Source organism: Oncorhynchus clarkii, chromosome 9, assembly GCF_045791955.1.
Source record: "Oncorhynchus clarkii lewisi isolate Uvic-CL-2024 chromosome 9, UVic_Ocla_1.0, whole genome shotgun sequence".
Classification (NCBI taxonomy): domain Eukaryota; kingdom Metazoa; phylum Chordata; class Actinopteri; order Salmoniformes; family Salmonidae; genus Oncorhynchus; species Oncorhynchus clarkii.
Window position 1 is genome coordinate 68,644,881 of NC_092155.1, and position 14,504 is coordinate 68,659,384.

The window sequence follows — 14,504 nt, forward strand, 5'->3', positions numbered from 1 at the left end:
CTTGACACCCAGAACCAAATCTCACATGCGCACTTCTACTAGTAGGGATGTAAAATGTACATTTTTAGTTTTCTTTTAGAGCGTTTGTAACATGAAATGGTGTGAAGATACATTTTTTTTCTGTACTATTGAATATTTGTTTTAACCGTCATCACCTTCAAAACAAGTATTCATTCATAGGTTCGCTGTTACAAAACACAAATGAAATGTATTTTTAAGTCAACTTTAAAGTAAACTTAAAACACACATTTTTATCAAACAAACTCATCGATAAATAACAATATTTTGGGTTGTATTTACATTCAGAGCGACATTTTTAAAAAAACGTCATCTTTCTAGGTCTCGTTCCTCTCTAGAGAGATACCTCTGTTCTCCTTCTCTAAATGCTTGTTTCTGTCTGCTTCTTGTCATCATTCTTACCATTGTCTAATTCAAAACAAAGAGTTTTTGGCATGTAAATATTATTTCTACTCATCCCTACAAAGAACACATTCTACACATTAGATACATAAAGAAACCAATCTACCCATATGCCTTTCAGCCCAATCTGCTGATCAGGTAAGCCTGGTTTGGATTGCCAGCGTACATTGTTCATGGCTTGAATGAAAGAAAGAAAGAATGAAAGAAAGATAGAGAGAATCTGTGTATTTTACTACCAGCTAACTGTAAATATACAGAACTACTGCGCCCTACCACACATTATAGCGTGTAATAGTGTTATGTTATGCTATACTATGACATGAAGAGGTATGGGAAAGATGACATTTATCAGCTGACAGTTTAATACACCGTAGAAAGAGACAGACAGAATAGATACAGAAAGCTAGAGGTCTACATATAAATTACAATATCATACCAATAATGAAGTCACTCTTGTGGTGAAAAGGCGAGAGTAGAGTACAGTAGAGTAGAGAGGAGTAGAGTACAGTAGAGTAGAGTAGAGAGGAGTAGATTAGAGTAGAGAAGAGAGGAGTAGATTAGAGAAGAGGAGTAGAGTATAGTAGAGAGGAGTAGATTAGAATAGAGAAGAGACTAGTAGATTAGAATAGAAAAGAGTAGATTAGAAGAGAGGAGTAGAGTAGAGAAGAGGAGTAGATTAGAGAAAAGGAATAGAGTAGAGAGGAGTAGAGAAGAGGAGTAGATTAGAGTAGAGATGAGTAGATTAGAGTAGAGAGGAGTAGAGTAGAGTAGAGAGAAGTAGAGTAGATAAGAGGAGAAGAGTAGAGTAGAGAGGAGAAGATGAGGAAAGTAGAGTAGATAAGATAGTAGAGTAGATAAGAGAGGAGTAGAGTAGATAAGAGAGGAGTAGAGTAGATTAGAGAGGAGTAGAGTAGATTAGAGAGGAGTAGATAAGAGTAGAGAGGAGTAGAGAAGAGTAGAGAGGAGAAGAGGAGTATAGTAGAGTAGATAAGAGGAGTAGAGTAGATATGAGTAGATAAGAGTGGAGTAGAGTGGATTAGAGAGGAGTAGAGTAGATAAGAGAGGAATAGAGTAGATAAGAGAGGAGCAGAGTGGATAAAAGGGGAGTAGAGTAGATAAGAGAGGAGTAGAGTAGAGGAGGAGAGAGGACTAGAGTAAGGATGTAATCTGGTGCTCTGTGTTGAGGGCCACTAGGCACTGGAACTCATAATGAACATGTTGTACATATCTATAATACTGTATATGGCTAGATAGATAACATTGTAGAATAACAGATGCTTCTGAATGGTCAGTAGTATATTGATCATACAGTCAGTGATCTTATCAATGGAAAAGTCAGTCAAGTAGATAGCTAGATAGATGTGTTAGAGATAGCTAGGAGTGTGTGGGCAGTGGGCATGTTTATATTGTTGACATGTTATACTGTAGTTGACAGAGATATTTTGGTCTAACAGATAAACAGTTACTAAGGCAACGGGATTATCTAAAACGGCCACCTCTAACTAACTAGCCTAATCTAAAATGGCGGCCGAGTTGGGCAGGCCATTGGTGGTGGTGTTGGGATTGAGGGGGGAGCTGTCCTGCAGTGTGCCCGGGTCCGGGGTGGCTTCGCTGGGTCGGCTGTACTGGCTGACCAGGGAGTCTTCCATGGTCACCTCAGTGACAGCAATGCTACCGTTGTTATAGCCATCCAGGTTGTCATCACTGATACACAGTTTGCTCTCATCACACAGAGACGGCTGGCTGGCTGTCCGCTTCTCCTCGTTGTCACTACAGGATGCAGGGAGAAATTGTGGGGAGAGGGGGGGGGGTTGAGAAAGACGGATAGAGAGGTATAGAAAGAAAGAGGGAGATGAAAGGAGGTTGGTAGGTGGGAGAGTGTTACTATGTGTGGGTGGTTCACCAGTGGAGGCTGCTGAGGGGATGACGGCTCATAATAATGGAGCGAATGGAACGGCATCAAACCATGTGTTTGATGTATTTGATACCATTCTACTGATTCCGCTCCAGCCATTACCACGAGCCCGTCCTCCCCAATTAAGGTGCCACCAACCTCCTGTGCGGTTCACATACCAATGTCAGTCATTGTATTGTATCACATAGCCATAGGAAGGGTATTGGCAAGGTATACTGGGAAAAGAAGAGGATAAATGGGAGAGCCTCTAGAAAAAACATAGACTATTTGGACTCAGTTGCAGGAAAGGCATGCAGAGTAGAGCACCTTACAGCATACCTCTCAAGAGATCTGGCAAAGCAGGGGAAAGCATTATGGGAGAGAGGAACAGTAATGAACACAGGACGCTGGGATAAAAACACATATCTTTTCAAACAGGGAATCAAAGCGATTATGTTGACATTTAAAACATGCTAATTTGCAGGGTATTGACTTGCATTGTTTGTTTTTATTATTATTATTATATATATTTTTTTGCATTTTCATGACAGCAGCCAGGTAAACAAAGCCAAACCATGGATCGCTGTCTTACCTTGTCCAAAGACTGCTTACAAGGTAAGGAAACCAATATGTCATTTTGTAACTTGGGTAAACTATCTTTTTAACTAATATTCAACAATTATATAATCTACAGGTTTGAAGGAATATTAATACATGATCAATGCCTAATAATCAGTATATCGTTTGATTAGACAGGCCAACCTGTACTCTCCGAATGTTTCATCCTTCATTGGGCGCGCCTCAGAGTCTACCTGACCCTCCTCCTTATCTTTGACTGAGAGAGAGAGAGAGAGAGAGAGAGAGAGAGAGAGAGAGAGAGAGAGAGAGAGAGAGAGAGAGACAGAGACAGAGACAGAGACAGACAGAGAGACAGAGAGACAGAAAGAGAGAGAGACAGAAAGAGAGAGAGAGCGCGACAGGGAGGGAGAGAGAGAGACAGATGGAAAGAGAGAGAGACAGATGGAAAGAGAGAGAGAGACAGAAAGAGAGAGAGACAGAAAGAGAGAGAGAGAGAGAGAGAGAGAGAGAGACAGAGAGAGACAGAAAGAGAGAGATACAGAAAGAGAGAGACAGAAAGAGAGAGAGAGCCAGAAAGAGAGAGAGAGAGAGCCAGAAAGAGAGAGAGACAGAAAGAGACAGAAAGAGACAGAAAGAGAGAGCGCGACAGGGAGGGAGAGAGAGAGATAATTTAATTTCGGTATCTGTTCATTAATCAGTAGAATGTCCTTTCTAAGCTAGTGGCTGGCTGAGGTTTTGGTAATGCCATAGACGCTGGCCAGTTAGTGAACTAGCAGCACAACAATATAGAGAATGTGTTGTGCTTTTTTAGAGCTGCCTGGTCTGCTACATATCATGTGATTTGTCAGAAACTCCCTGACATATAGGGTTTCTCAGAAACAATCTGGTATGGCCCAACTCGGTGGACTTGTGGTTGGAGTGTCCGCCCTGATATTGGAAGTTTTATTCCCGGCCGAGTCATACCAAAGACTGTAAAAATGGGACCTGATGCGTCTTTGCTTGGCACTCAGCATTAAGGAGATAGATTGGGGCTAAGGCCCTGTGATTGACTAGCATCCTGTCCAGGAGGTGTACTTGTACATCAAGCTGCCTCAAACTATAGAAACAGCCAAAGCTCCTGCAAGGCTACTTACTTACCATATTTTATATGTGGTTTGTTATAACTACCTACAGGAATATATGCATTTTGTTAGAAACTATATTCTACAGTATATGTGGTGTGTTAGAAACTATATTCTACAGTATATGTGGTGTGTTAGAAACTATATTCTACAGTATATGTGGTGTGTTAGAAACTATATTCTACAGTATGTGGTGTGTTACAAACTATATTCTACAGTATATGTGGTGTGTTAGAAACTATATTCTACAGTATATGTAGTGTGTTAGAAACTATATTCTACAGTATATGTGGTGTGTTAGAAACTATATTCTACAGTATATGTGGTGTGTTAGAAACTATATTCTACAGTATGTGGTGTGTTACAAACTATATTCTACAGTATGTGGTGTGTTAGAAACTATATTCTACAGTATATGTGGTGTGTTAGAAACTATATTCTACAGTATATGTGGTGTGTTAGAAACTATATTCTACAGTATATGTGGTGTGTTAGAAACTATATTCTACAGTATATGTGGTTTGTTAGAAACTACATTCTACAGTATATGTGGTGTGTTAGAAACTATATTCTACAGTATGTGGTGTGTTAGAAACTACATTCTACAGTATATGTGGTGTGTTAGAAACTATATTCTACAGTATATGTGGTGTGTTAGAAACTATATTCTACAGTATATGTGGTGTGTTAGAAACTATATTCTACAGTATATGTGGTGTGTTAGAAACTATATTCTACAGTATATGTGGTGTGTTAGAAACTATATTCTACAGTATGTGGTGTGTTAGAAACTATATTCTACAGTATATGTGGTGTGTTAGAAACTATATTCTACAGTATATGTGGTGTGTTATAAACTATATTCTACAGTATATGTGGTGTTAGAAACTATATTCTACAGTATATGTGGTGTGTTAGAAACTATATTCTACAGTATATGTGGTGTGTTAGAAACTATATTCTACAGTATGTGGTGTGTTAGAAACTATATTCTACAGTATATGTAGTGTGTTAGAAACTATATTCTACAGTATATGTGGTGTGTTAGAAACTACATTCTACAGTATATGTGGTGTGTTAGAAACTATATTCTACAGTATATGTAGTGTGTTAGAAACTATATTCTACAGTATATGTGGTGTGTTATAAACTATATTCTACAGTATATGTGGTGTTAGAAACTATATTCTACAGTATATGTAGTGTGTTAGAAACTATATTCTACAGTATATGTGGTGTGTTAGAAACTATATTCTACAGTATATGTGGTGTGTTAGAAACTATATTCTACAGTATGTGGTGTGTTAGAAACTACATTCTACAGTATATGTGGTGTGTTAGAAACTATATTCTATAGTATATGTGGTTTGTTAGAAACTATATTCTACAGTATATGTGGTGTGTTAGAAACTATATTCTACAGTATGTGGTGTGTTAGAAACTATATTCTACAGTATATGTGGTGTGTTAGAAACTACATTCTACAGTATATGTGGTGTGTTAGAAACTACATTCTACAGTATATGTGGTGTGTTAGAAACTACATTCTACAGTATATGTGGTGTGTTAGAAACTATATTCTACAGTATATGTGGTGTGTTAGAAACTATATTCTACAGTATATGTGGTGTGTTAGAAACTATATTCTACAGTATATGTGGTGTGTTAGAAACTATATTCTACAGTATATGTGGTGTGTTAGAAACTATATTCTACAGTATGTGGTGTGTTAGAAACTATATTCTACAGTATATGTAGTGTGTTAGAAACTATATTCTACAGTATATGTGGTGTGTTAGAAACTATATTCTACAGTATATGTGGTGTGTTAGAAACTACATTCTACAGTATATGTGGTGTGTTAGAAACTACATTCTACAGTATATGTGGTGTGTTAGAAACTATATTCTACAGTATATGTGGTGTGTTAGAAACTACATTCTACAGTATATGTGGTGTGTTAGAAACTATATTCTACAGTATATGTAGTGTGTTAGAAACTACATTCTACAGTATATGTGGTGTGTTAGAAACTATATTCTACAGTATATGTGGTTTATTATAAACTATATTCTACAGTATATGTGGTGTGTTAGAAACTATATTCTACAGTATGTGGTGTGTTAGAAACTGTATTCTACAGTATATGTAGTGTGTTAGAAACTATATTCTACAGTATATGTGGTTTATTATAAACTATATTCTACAGTATATGTGGTGTGTTAGAAACTATATTCTACAGTATATGTGGTGTGTTAGAAACTATATTCTACAGTATATGTGGTGTGTTAGAAACTATATTCTACAGTATATGTGGTGTGTTAGAAACTATATTCTACAGTATATGTAGTGTGTTAGAAACTATATTCTACAGTATATGTGGTGTGTTAGAAACTATATTCTACAGTATATGTAGTGTGTTAGAAACTATATTCTACAGTATATGTGGTGTGTTAGAAACTATATTCTACAGTATATGTGGTGTGTTAGAAACTATATTCTACAGTATATGTAGTGTGTTAGAAACTATATTCTACAGTATATGTGGTGTGTTAGAAACTACATTCTACAGTATATGTGGTGTGTTAGAAACTATATTCTACAGTATATGTGTTTTATCAGAAACTATATTCTACAGTATATGTGGTGTGTTAGAAACTGAATTCTACAGTATATGTGGTGTGTTAGAAACTACATTCTACAGTATATGTGTTTTATCAGAAACTATATTCTACAGTATATGTGGTGTGTTAGAAACTGAATTCTACAGTATATGTGGTGTGTTAGAAACTACATTCTACAGTATATGTGGTGTGTTAGACCTGACGTGGTTTGTCTGGTATCTGGTGGTGTTATATTTACACATATTTATATATCTACCTGAATACTTTCCCCCTTTGCCCCTCTTGATAAAGCAGAGGATGAGCAGCACCAGCAGCAACAGCACGATGGCGCTCACGAGCCCAATAAACCAGCCCTGAGTAGCAAAGCCTGTCTGCATATCCATCACCCCTACATAGGGAGGGAGGGAGGGAGGGAGCGAGAGAGAGAGAGAGAGAGAGAGAGAGAGAGAGAGAGAGAGAGAGAGAGAGAGAGAGAGAGAGAGAGAGAGAGAGAGAGAGAGAGAGAGAGAGAGAGAGAGAGAGAGAGAGAGAGAGAGAGAGAGAGAGAGAGAGAGAGAGAGAGAGAGAGAGAGAGAGGGAGGGAGGGAGGGAGGGAGGGAGGGAGGGAGGGAGGGAGGGAGGGAGGGAGGGAGGGAGGGAGGGAAGGAAGACAGATGGGAATGGACAGAGATCGAGTGAAAGGGAGAGAGGGTCGTAGCAAGGGATCGTAGAGAGACGTAGGGGAATGAAAGGAAGGATGAAAGGAAGAGAAGAGATTAAGAAGAGAGGGTGGGTATGGAGCGCACACGCACTGTGGCTCAGTCGATACACACACTCACACAGACATAACCTAACATACATTACACTAGGGATGTAGGAAATACAGTCCAATTCCCCAAACAAATTCTACTAATGGAGCACTTCATTTGGCCTCTGAACGTCTTGCCATCTAGTCTCTTTCATGTAGGACATTTCAAAGCCAAGCACTTCCAACAATAGCAGAGTGCTGCTGCACACTGTCAGATGTAGGCAGGAGAGGCCCAAAGGAGAAGCTGTTTTGCTGTGCGTGTGTGTGTGTGTGTGTGTGTGTGTGTGTGTGTGTGTGTGTGTGTGTGTGTGTGTGTGTGTGTGTGTGTGTGTGTGTGTGTGTGTGTGTGTGTGTGTGTGTGCGTCTAGTTGTGTGTGTACAGCCTGGGATTCCTACCAATCCCTCGGTTTCAGTCTCCCAGAATATATATATATATATATATATATCTTACTGCCTCCGGTACCTGCTCCCTTTGTGGTGATCTCAGTCTCCCAGAAGGTGTTGTTGCTGAAGGTGAATCTGAGGCGGTACTGTGACCCCGGGGTCAGACCTTTCAGCTGGTAGAATGATGCAGACGAGTTCAGCTTCTCAGACTGCTTCCACTTCCCACCGTCTGAAGACAAAATAACCACTTTATTTGTTTAGACATAGAAATAGACAAAATATATATTTTTCCTTCTTGTTCTTACAGGCAGGGGAGTGAAGTTATATTTAAAGATTTTTATTTTAAAAACATGTCAGTCTCCTCCAGAGCGACTATGTTTAAATTCTACGTTTACAGTCAGTTACAAGTGTGTTTGGTGTGTTCACAGGTATACTGTTGGTCAGCTGGTAGTGTATGTTCTTGTTGAGGTACTGGACCTGCACGGCCACATGCACACACAAAGCTCATACGTACCTTGCTTGTTGAGGTACTGGACCTGGAAGCTCACACTCCTCTGTCTCTGGCCTGGCACCCAGCTCAGGTTAACAGACTTCTCTCCTACATACAAGCTGATGTTGGACGGAGGAGCTGGAATGGGTTGAGAAGGGGTTCGGGTGATTCTCATGGAACCAGTAGTAACCATGGCAGTAGCAAATTGAGTTAGAAAACCATGATGCATCTGCAACAATCAGTTATCATTCTAAAGACTAAGATGCCTAGTTTATGGTGCAGTATTTTATTTGAAATACCTTTGATATTTTTACAATAATTTTGTACAGATATCACCCCAAATTCTCATTACCAAAATGCATCCAGATTAAATTATCTGATCATTTTATACAATTTTACCTTAGAAAAACCTAACTTAACTGAATAATACACAAAATATGTTGCTGTTGTTTGTCCATAAATCATACAAATGGTATACTAGTTGAAGTTTACATTAAACTATAATATTTCTTACATAAAAACACAGTGTGTTTGTTTCTCAATACATAACACTTTTTCAAGTTGCTGTAAAAATTCCAATCAAAGTTTTATTCACCCTTGATACATCATCTAGAGGAGTAGTCCTTAGATGAGCACAAGTTCATTTAATTTATTCACCTATATGCCTTCAGAATGAGGATCTTATTCTCAAAACAACCCCTTTACGACACTTGACCTTCTCATTGCCGAAATTACTAAAAAGCTCAAATTGAGAAAAACTTAGAGAATTATTACCTTACCAATGTGGAGGCATGAATGGGCTTTAGTGATGTGGTCAATTGTTTCCTGACTCATAATGGCTGTCTCCTATTACCTGAAGATTGAGCGAAGGGCCTTTCATTACCAAAACACACATTTCTAATTTCCGCATCATTTTTCGGTCTGTTTCAGTCATGAGAACCTTAATTGATGTAATGATAATAAGCTCATTATAATGTAAAGTCAGGGGATGTGCTGGTAACTTTAATTATTCACAAGGCCCACTGCTTACACCTATTGTATAGCTTTTTTTTTGTAAAACATCAGTTATTTGATTAAGTAGGGGTTGTCAAGAAATACACATTTAATTTACTTGAAGCCACAATATGGAGTTTGTGTTTCAGCAAAGAGCAACCCTGCCACTTAAAGGAGGAGATTTTGACAGGTGCACCTGTTTTAGCGCTTACCTATACTGTCGTCTGATATCCCAAGACAGTTTTGATCCATATCCCACATATTTAAATACTTTATAGGCATATCATGTTATGTAATTTATCCTTAGGATCCCATTCAATTTTGAAATGCATCTGAACCACACATATCCATGTCATTATTACACCAACATTGCCTGTAAAGGCCTTGGAGAAATTAGTTTTTTTTATAGTGACTTATTTATACTTAAATCCACGTTTGAAAATACTTGCGCGTAATTACAGTCAGGTTAAAATAAATAGTGGAGGTACGCCATACCGGTAAAACGTGAGCCGATCACAATATATAGGCTAATACACCATTATTTAATTAACATGAACAATTCGCGATATATTTTGTGGTATACGCTTCAAATTGCGTTGTGGTTTGAGAAGAACCCTACACTTTGTCAAGGCGGGGAGTGGTGACCGAGATTTATGGATTGAAACTCTTCGCCTTCCGTAGAGACGTTCGCGGACAAGGCGGAGATGTGTGGCGGAGACCGAGGTGCGCGTGGAGAACAGTGGATCCAATCAATTCAGGCTACAAGTGTAGGTCTCACAACATTCACATCATTTCATTACGCTACTGGTAGGATAAATTATGTCTGTTTCCATTCATCAAATTGCGTGTGCACAGTGCACGTGAACGAAAGTGCGCGTGTAGCCTACAGCCTTTGTTAAATTATTGACAATCGGATGAAAACATCATAACTGGTTGTGTTTATACCACATTAAAAGGCATACTGTAGGCAGCGTGATGCATACTGTAGGCAAGCGTGTCCATAAGGCTAGGAGAAGCTAAGCTTTCCCTAAAGTAAATTGAATTAAGTAGCCAAAATTATATAGCCTAATTAGCGTATTCCTGTCTATACAGAAATCTAAAATAAAATAATAAAAAATAGGCTACTACACCAGAAAGCATGATTTGGCCACAGAGGAACATTAGCTTCTTCTTAGATTGTTTTAAATCGCATTGCCTATAGTTGGAAGGGCAGCGTGCGCAGCAAATACCAAATATACTGAACAAAAATATTATTAACGCAACATGCAACAATTTAAAAGATTATACTGGGTTACAGTTCATAAGGGAATCCGTCAATTTAAATAAATCAGGCCCTAATCTATGGATTTCACATGACTGGGCAGGGGTGCAGCCATGGGTGGGCTTTGGAGGGCATAGGCCCACCCACTTCACAACCAGGCCCAGCCACTGGGGAGCCAGGCCCAGCCAATCAGAATGGGTTTTTCCCCACAAAAGGGCTTTATTACAGACATAAATACTCCTCACCCTCACATTGTGTTGTGTGACAAAACTGCACATTTTAAAGTGGCCTTTTATTGTCCCCAGCACAAGGTGTACCTGTGTAATGATCATGCTGTTCAATCAGCTTCTTGATAAGCCACACCTGGCAGGTGGATGGATTATCTTGGTCATGGAGACATTTCTCACTAACAGGGATGTAAACAAATTTGTGAACAACATTTTAGAGAAATACACTTTTTGTAAGGATGGAACATTTTCTTGGATTTTTTTCTTTCAGCTCATGAAACATTGGACCAACACACATGTTGTGTTTATATTTTTGTTCAGTGTAGATGATTGTTAAGTTGCGACTGACAGTGAAAAGCAGAAAGACCCAGCCAGGCATATCTCAATATTTAAAAATACAATCATGGAAAGCTGTTGCTGTAAAGAGTTGACAATGAAAAGACTCCAATCTGTCTTATCCACATTCTTAATTTAAAGGAGCAAACACGAGCCTATCTTACATCGGCCATATCCCCGGTAAGTGTGCATATAAACTGTCTTCAAATAAAATAAAATAAAATGGTAGTTGTCACATGCACCAAATATAACAGGTGTACACCTTACTGTGAAATGCTTACTTACAAGCCCTTAACCAACAATGCAGTTTAAAGAAAATAGAGTTAAGAAAATATTGACAAAATAAAGTTATTTTTTAATATATTTTTTAAGTAACACAGCAAAATGACTATAACGAGGCACTATACAGGGGATACTAGTACTGAGTCAATGTGCGGGGGTACAGGTTAGTCGAGGTCATTTGTACATGTAGGTAGGGGTAAAGTGACTATGCATAGATAATAAACAGAGAGTAGCAGCAGTGTAAAAACAAAGGGGTGGCCAATGCAAATAGTCCGGGTGGCCATTTGATGAATTGTTCAGCAGACGTATGGCTTGGGGGATAGAAGCTGTTAAGAAGCCTCTTGGACCTAGACTTGGCACTCCGGTACCACTTGCCATGTGATAGCAGAGAGAACAGTCTATGACTTTGGTGACTGGAGTCTGACAATTTTTGGGGCCTTCCTCTGACACCGCCTGGTATATGCCACTTTTGTTTGTTTTTGGACAATAATTTCCTCCTACAGGTTAGATGGACGTCATATTCTATGTGACTTTTCGTAGGACGATTATATGGATCAGACAACATCTGTTTGTCAGTGTCAGCAGAGTAGGCTACCCTGTCATTTTTGTAGTATAAAAAAATGTGCAAAGAAATTAATTCCACTTTCACCCCTCATTACAGTACTTATAATTAAGATGAGGGGTATTTTAGTCAATTTTATTAAGATCAGTGATTTCAGTATTATGCAAGTCATTTTGCGATTAACAGATGACAGTTTGATGATGTATTGGGTTAATGAATCTCTAGTAGAGCTCAGTACAGTTCTTCAATGGCAAACTTTGCAACACTCATTACCAAAACATACATTCTCATCTCCAAAACCTGTTTATTATTGTCATAAGCACCAATATTTAGAAAATATTAGGATAAATAAATGTCTACTTTAGGCATTTTGGCCGAATCAGATGGTGTGTTTGTTCTTTATCCAAATATGTGTACATAAAAATAATAAGTCATTTTGACAAAAAACAAGATTCAGAAAAGGTTGTGTGTTGCATTAATGAGATAAATGATAAAGTAAAAGTTTATAGTTAAATAAGAAATATATTTGTTTTCATTGTATGTTTACCTCAGGCCTTTTCATTATATAAGCAATGTTAAAAAAATATTAGATTTGTTAATAACTTTTTTGGACTTCAGAAACTGTTGCGGTAATGAGAATTTGACATTGCTAGTTGTGGAAATTGTAGTAGAATGCATTATATTTCATCAATAAACATAACAATAATTATGAAATAGATCAATACAGATTCTAATCTTAGTGATCCAAGAAGAATTATGGTGGAAAATGTTTATTTCAATTGTGTGCCATTTTCGTGAGAATCACCAAGTTAGAATCTCTTTCACCCTTTTAGTGTTAAACCACTCAGTAATATTACTTATGCGCTAATACTCCACAATGTCACCACAGCATGATACATCCACCAGTAAACACTATGTTTTAATGTCGGGTTTTATGTGTATGAAACCGGGAGACACATTTCCACATTGTGTAGACAAAACCGTTGTTCTACTTCTAATCGTCCTGCAGTACTACCTCTGTCCAGTGTGGTAGCTCCCTCCCTGGTGATGGGCTCTCAATCAGTCAACCTGTTAGTGTTAACCCTCTCGGTGTGTTCTATAAATACTCCTCCTGCAGTACTACCTCCGTCCAGTGTGGTAGCTCCCTCCCTGGTGATGGGCTCTCAATCAGTCAACCTGTTAGTGTTAACCCTCTCGGTGTGTTCTATAAATACTCCTCCTGCAGTACTACCTCTGTCCAGTGTGGTAGCTCCCTCCCTGGTGATGGGCTCTCAATCAGTCAACCTGTTAGTGTTAACCCTCTCGGTGTGTTCTATAAATACTCCTCCTGCAGTACTACCTCCGTCCAGTGTGGTAGCTCCCTCCCTGGTGATGGGCTCTCAATCAGTCAACCTGTTAGTGTTAACCCTCTCGGTGTGTTCTATAAATACTCCTCCTGCAGTACTACCTCTGTCCAGTGTGGTAGCTCCCTCCCTGGTGATGGGCTCTCAATCAGTCAACCTGTTAGTGTTAACCCTCTCGGTGTGTTCTATAAATACTCCTCCTGCAGTACTACCTCTGTCCAGTGTGGTAGCTCCCTCCCTGGTGATGGGCTCTCAATCAGTCAACCTGTTAGTGTTAACCCTCTCGGTGTGTTCTATAAATACTCCTCCTGCAGTACTACCTCTGTCCAGTGTGGTAGCTCCCTCCCTGGTGATGGGCTCTCAATCAGTCAACCTGTTAGTGTTAACCCTCTCGGTGTGTTCTATAAATACTCCTCCTGCAGTACTACCTCCGTCCAGTGTGGTAGCTCCCTCCCTGGTGATGGGCTCTCAATCAGTCAACCTGTTAGTGTTAACCCTCTCGGTGTGTTCTATAAATACTCCTCCTGCAGTACTACCTCCGTCCAGTGTGGTAGCTCCCTCCCTGGTGATGGGCTCTCAATCAGTCAACCTGTTAGTGTTAACCCTCTCGGTGTGTTCTATAAATACTCCTCCTGCAGTACTACCTCTGTCCAGTGTGGTAGCTCCCTCCCTGGTGATGGGCTCTCAATCAGTCAACCTGTTAGTGTTAACCCTCTCGGTGTGTTCTATAAATACTCCTCCTGCAGTACTACCTCCGTCCAGTGTGGTAGCTCCCTCCCTGGTGATGGGCTCTCAATCAGTCAACCTGTTAGTGTTAACCCTCTCGGTGTGTTCTATAAATACTCCTCCTGCAGTACTACCTCTGTCCAGTGTGGTAGCTCCCTCCCTGGTGATGGGCTCTCAATCAGTCAACCTGTTAGTGTTAACCCTCTCGGTGTGTTCTATAAATACTCCTCCTGCAGTACTACCTCTGTCCAGTGTGGTAGCTCCCTCCCTGGTGATGGGCTCTCAATCAGTCAACCTGTTAGTGTTAACCCTCTCGGTGTGTTCTATAAATACTCCTCCTGCAGTACTACCTCTGTCCAGTGTGGTAGCTCCCTCCCTGGTGATGGGCTCTCAATCAGTCAACCTGTTAGTGTTAACCCTCTCGGTGTGTTCTATAAATACTCCTCCTGCAGTACTACCTCCGTCCAGTGTGGTA

The 14,504-nt window shown here is 39.4% G+C and overlaps 1 protein-coding gene across 1 annotated transcript in view; it reads right to left on the reverse strand.

Annotated features, from left to right (window-relative positions):
- Positions 1 to 1,420: 1,420 nt before the first annotated feature.
- LOC139416851 (neural cell adhesion molecule L1-like) overlaps positions 1,421 to 14,504 on the reverse strand; it is a 135,315-nt gene continuing 122,231 nt past the window's right edge. The window contains exons 23-28 of the mRNA XM_071165987.1: positions 8,324 to 8,437; positions 7,889 to 8,038; positions 6,895 to 7,026; positions 3,077 to 3,149; positions 2,654 to 2,665; positions 1,421 to 2,190 (exon numbers count right to left, since the gene is read on the reverse strand). Of these exons, the coding sequence (XP_071022088.1) occupies positions 1,932 to 2,190; positions 2,654 to 2,665; positions 3,077 to 3,149; positions 6,895 to 7,026; positions 7,889 to 8,038; positions 8,324 to 8,437 (740 nt within the window). The 3' untranslated portion in view covers positions 1,421 to 1,931. The remainder of the gene's footprint in view (positions 2,191 to 2,653; positions 2,666 to 3,076; positions 3,150 to 6,894; positions 7,027 to 7,888; positions 8,039 to 8,323; positions 8,438 to 14,504) is intronic.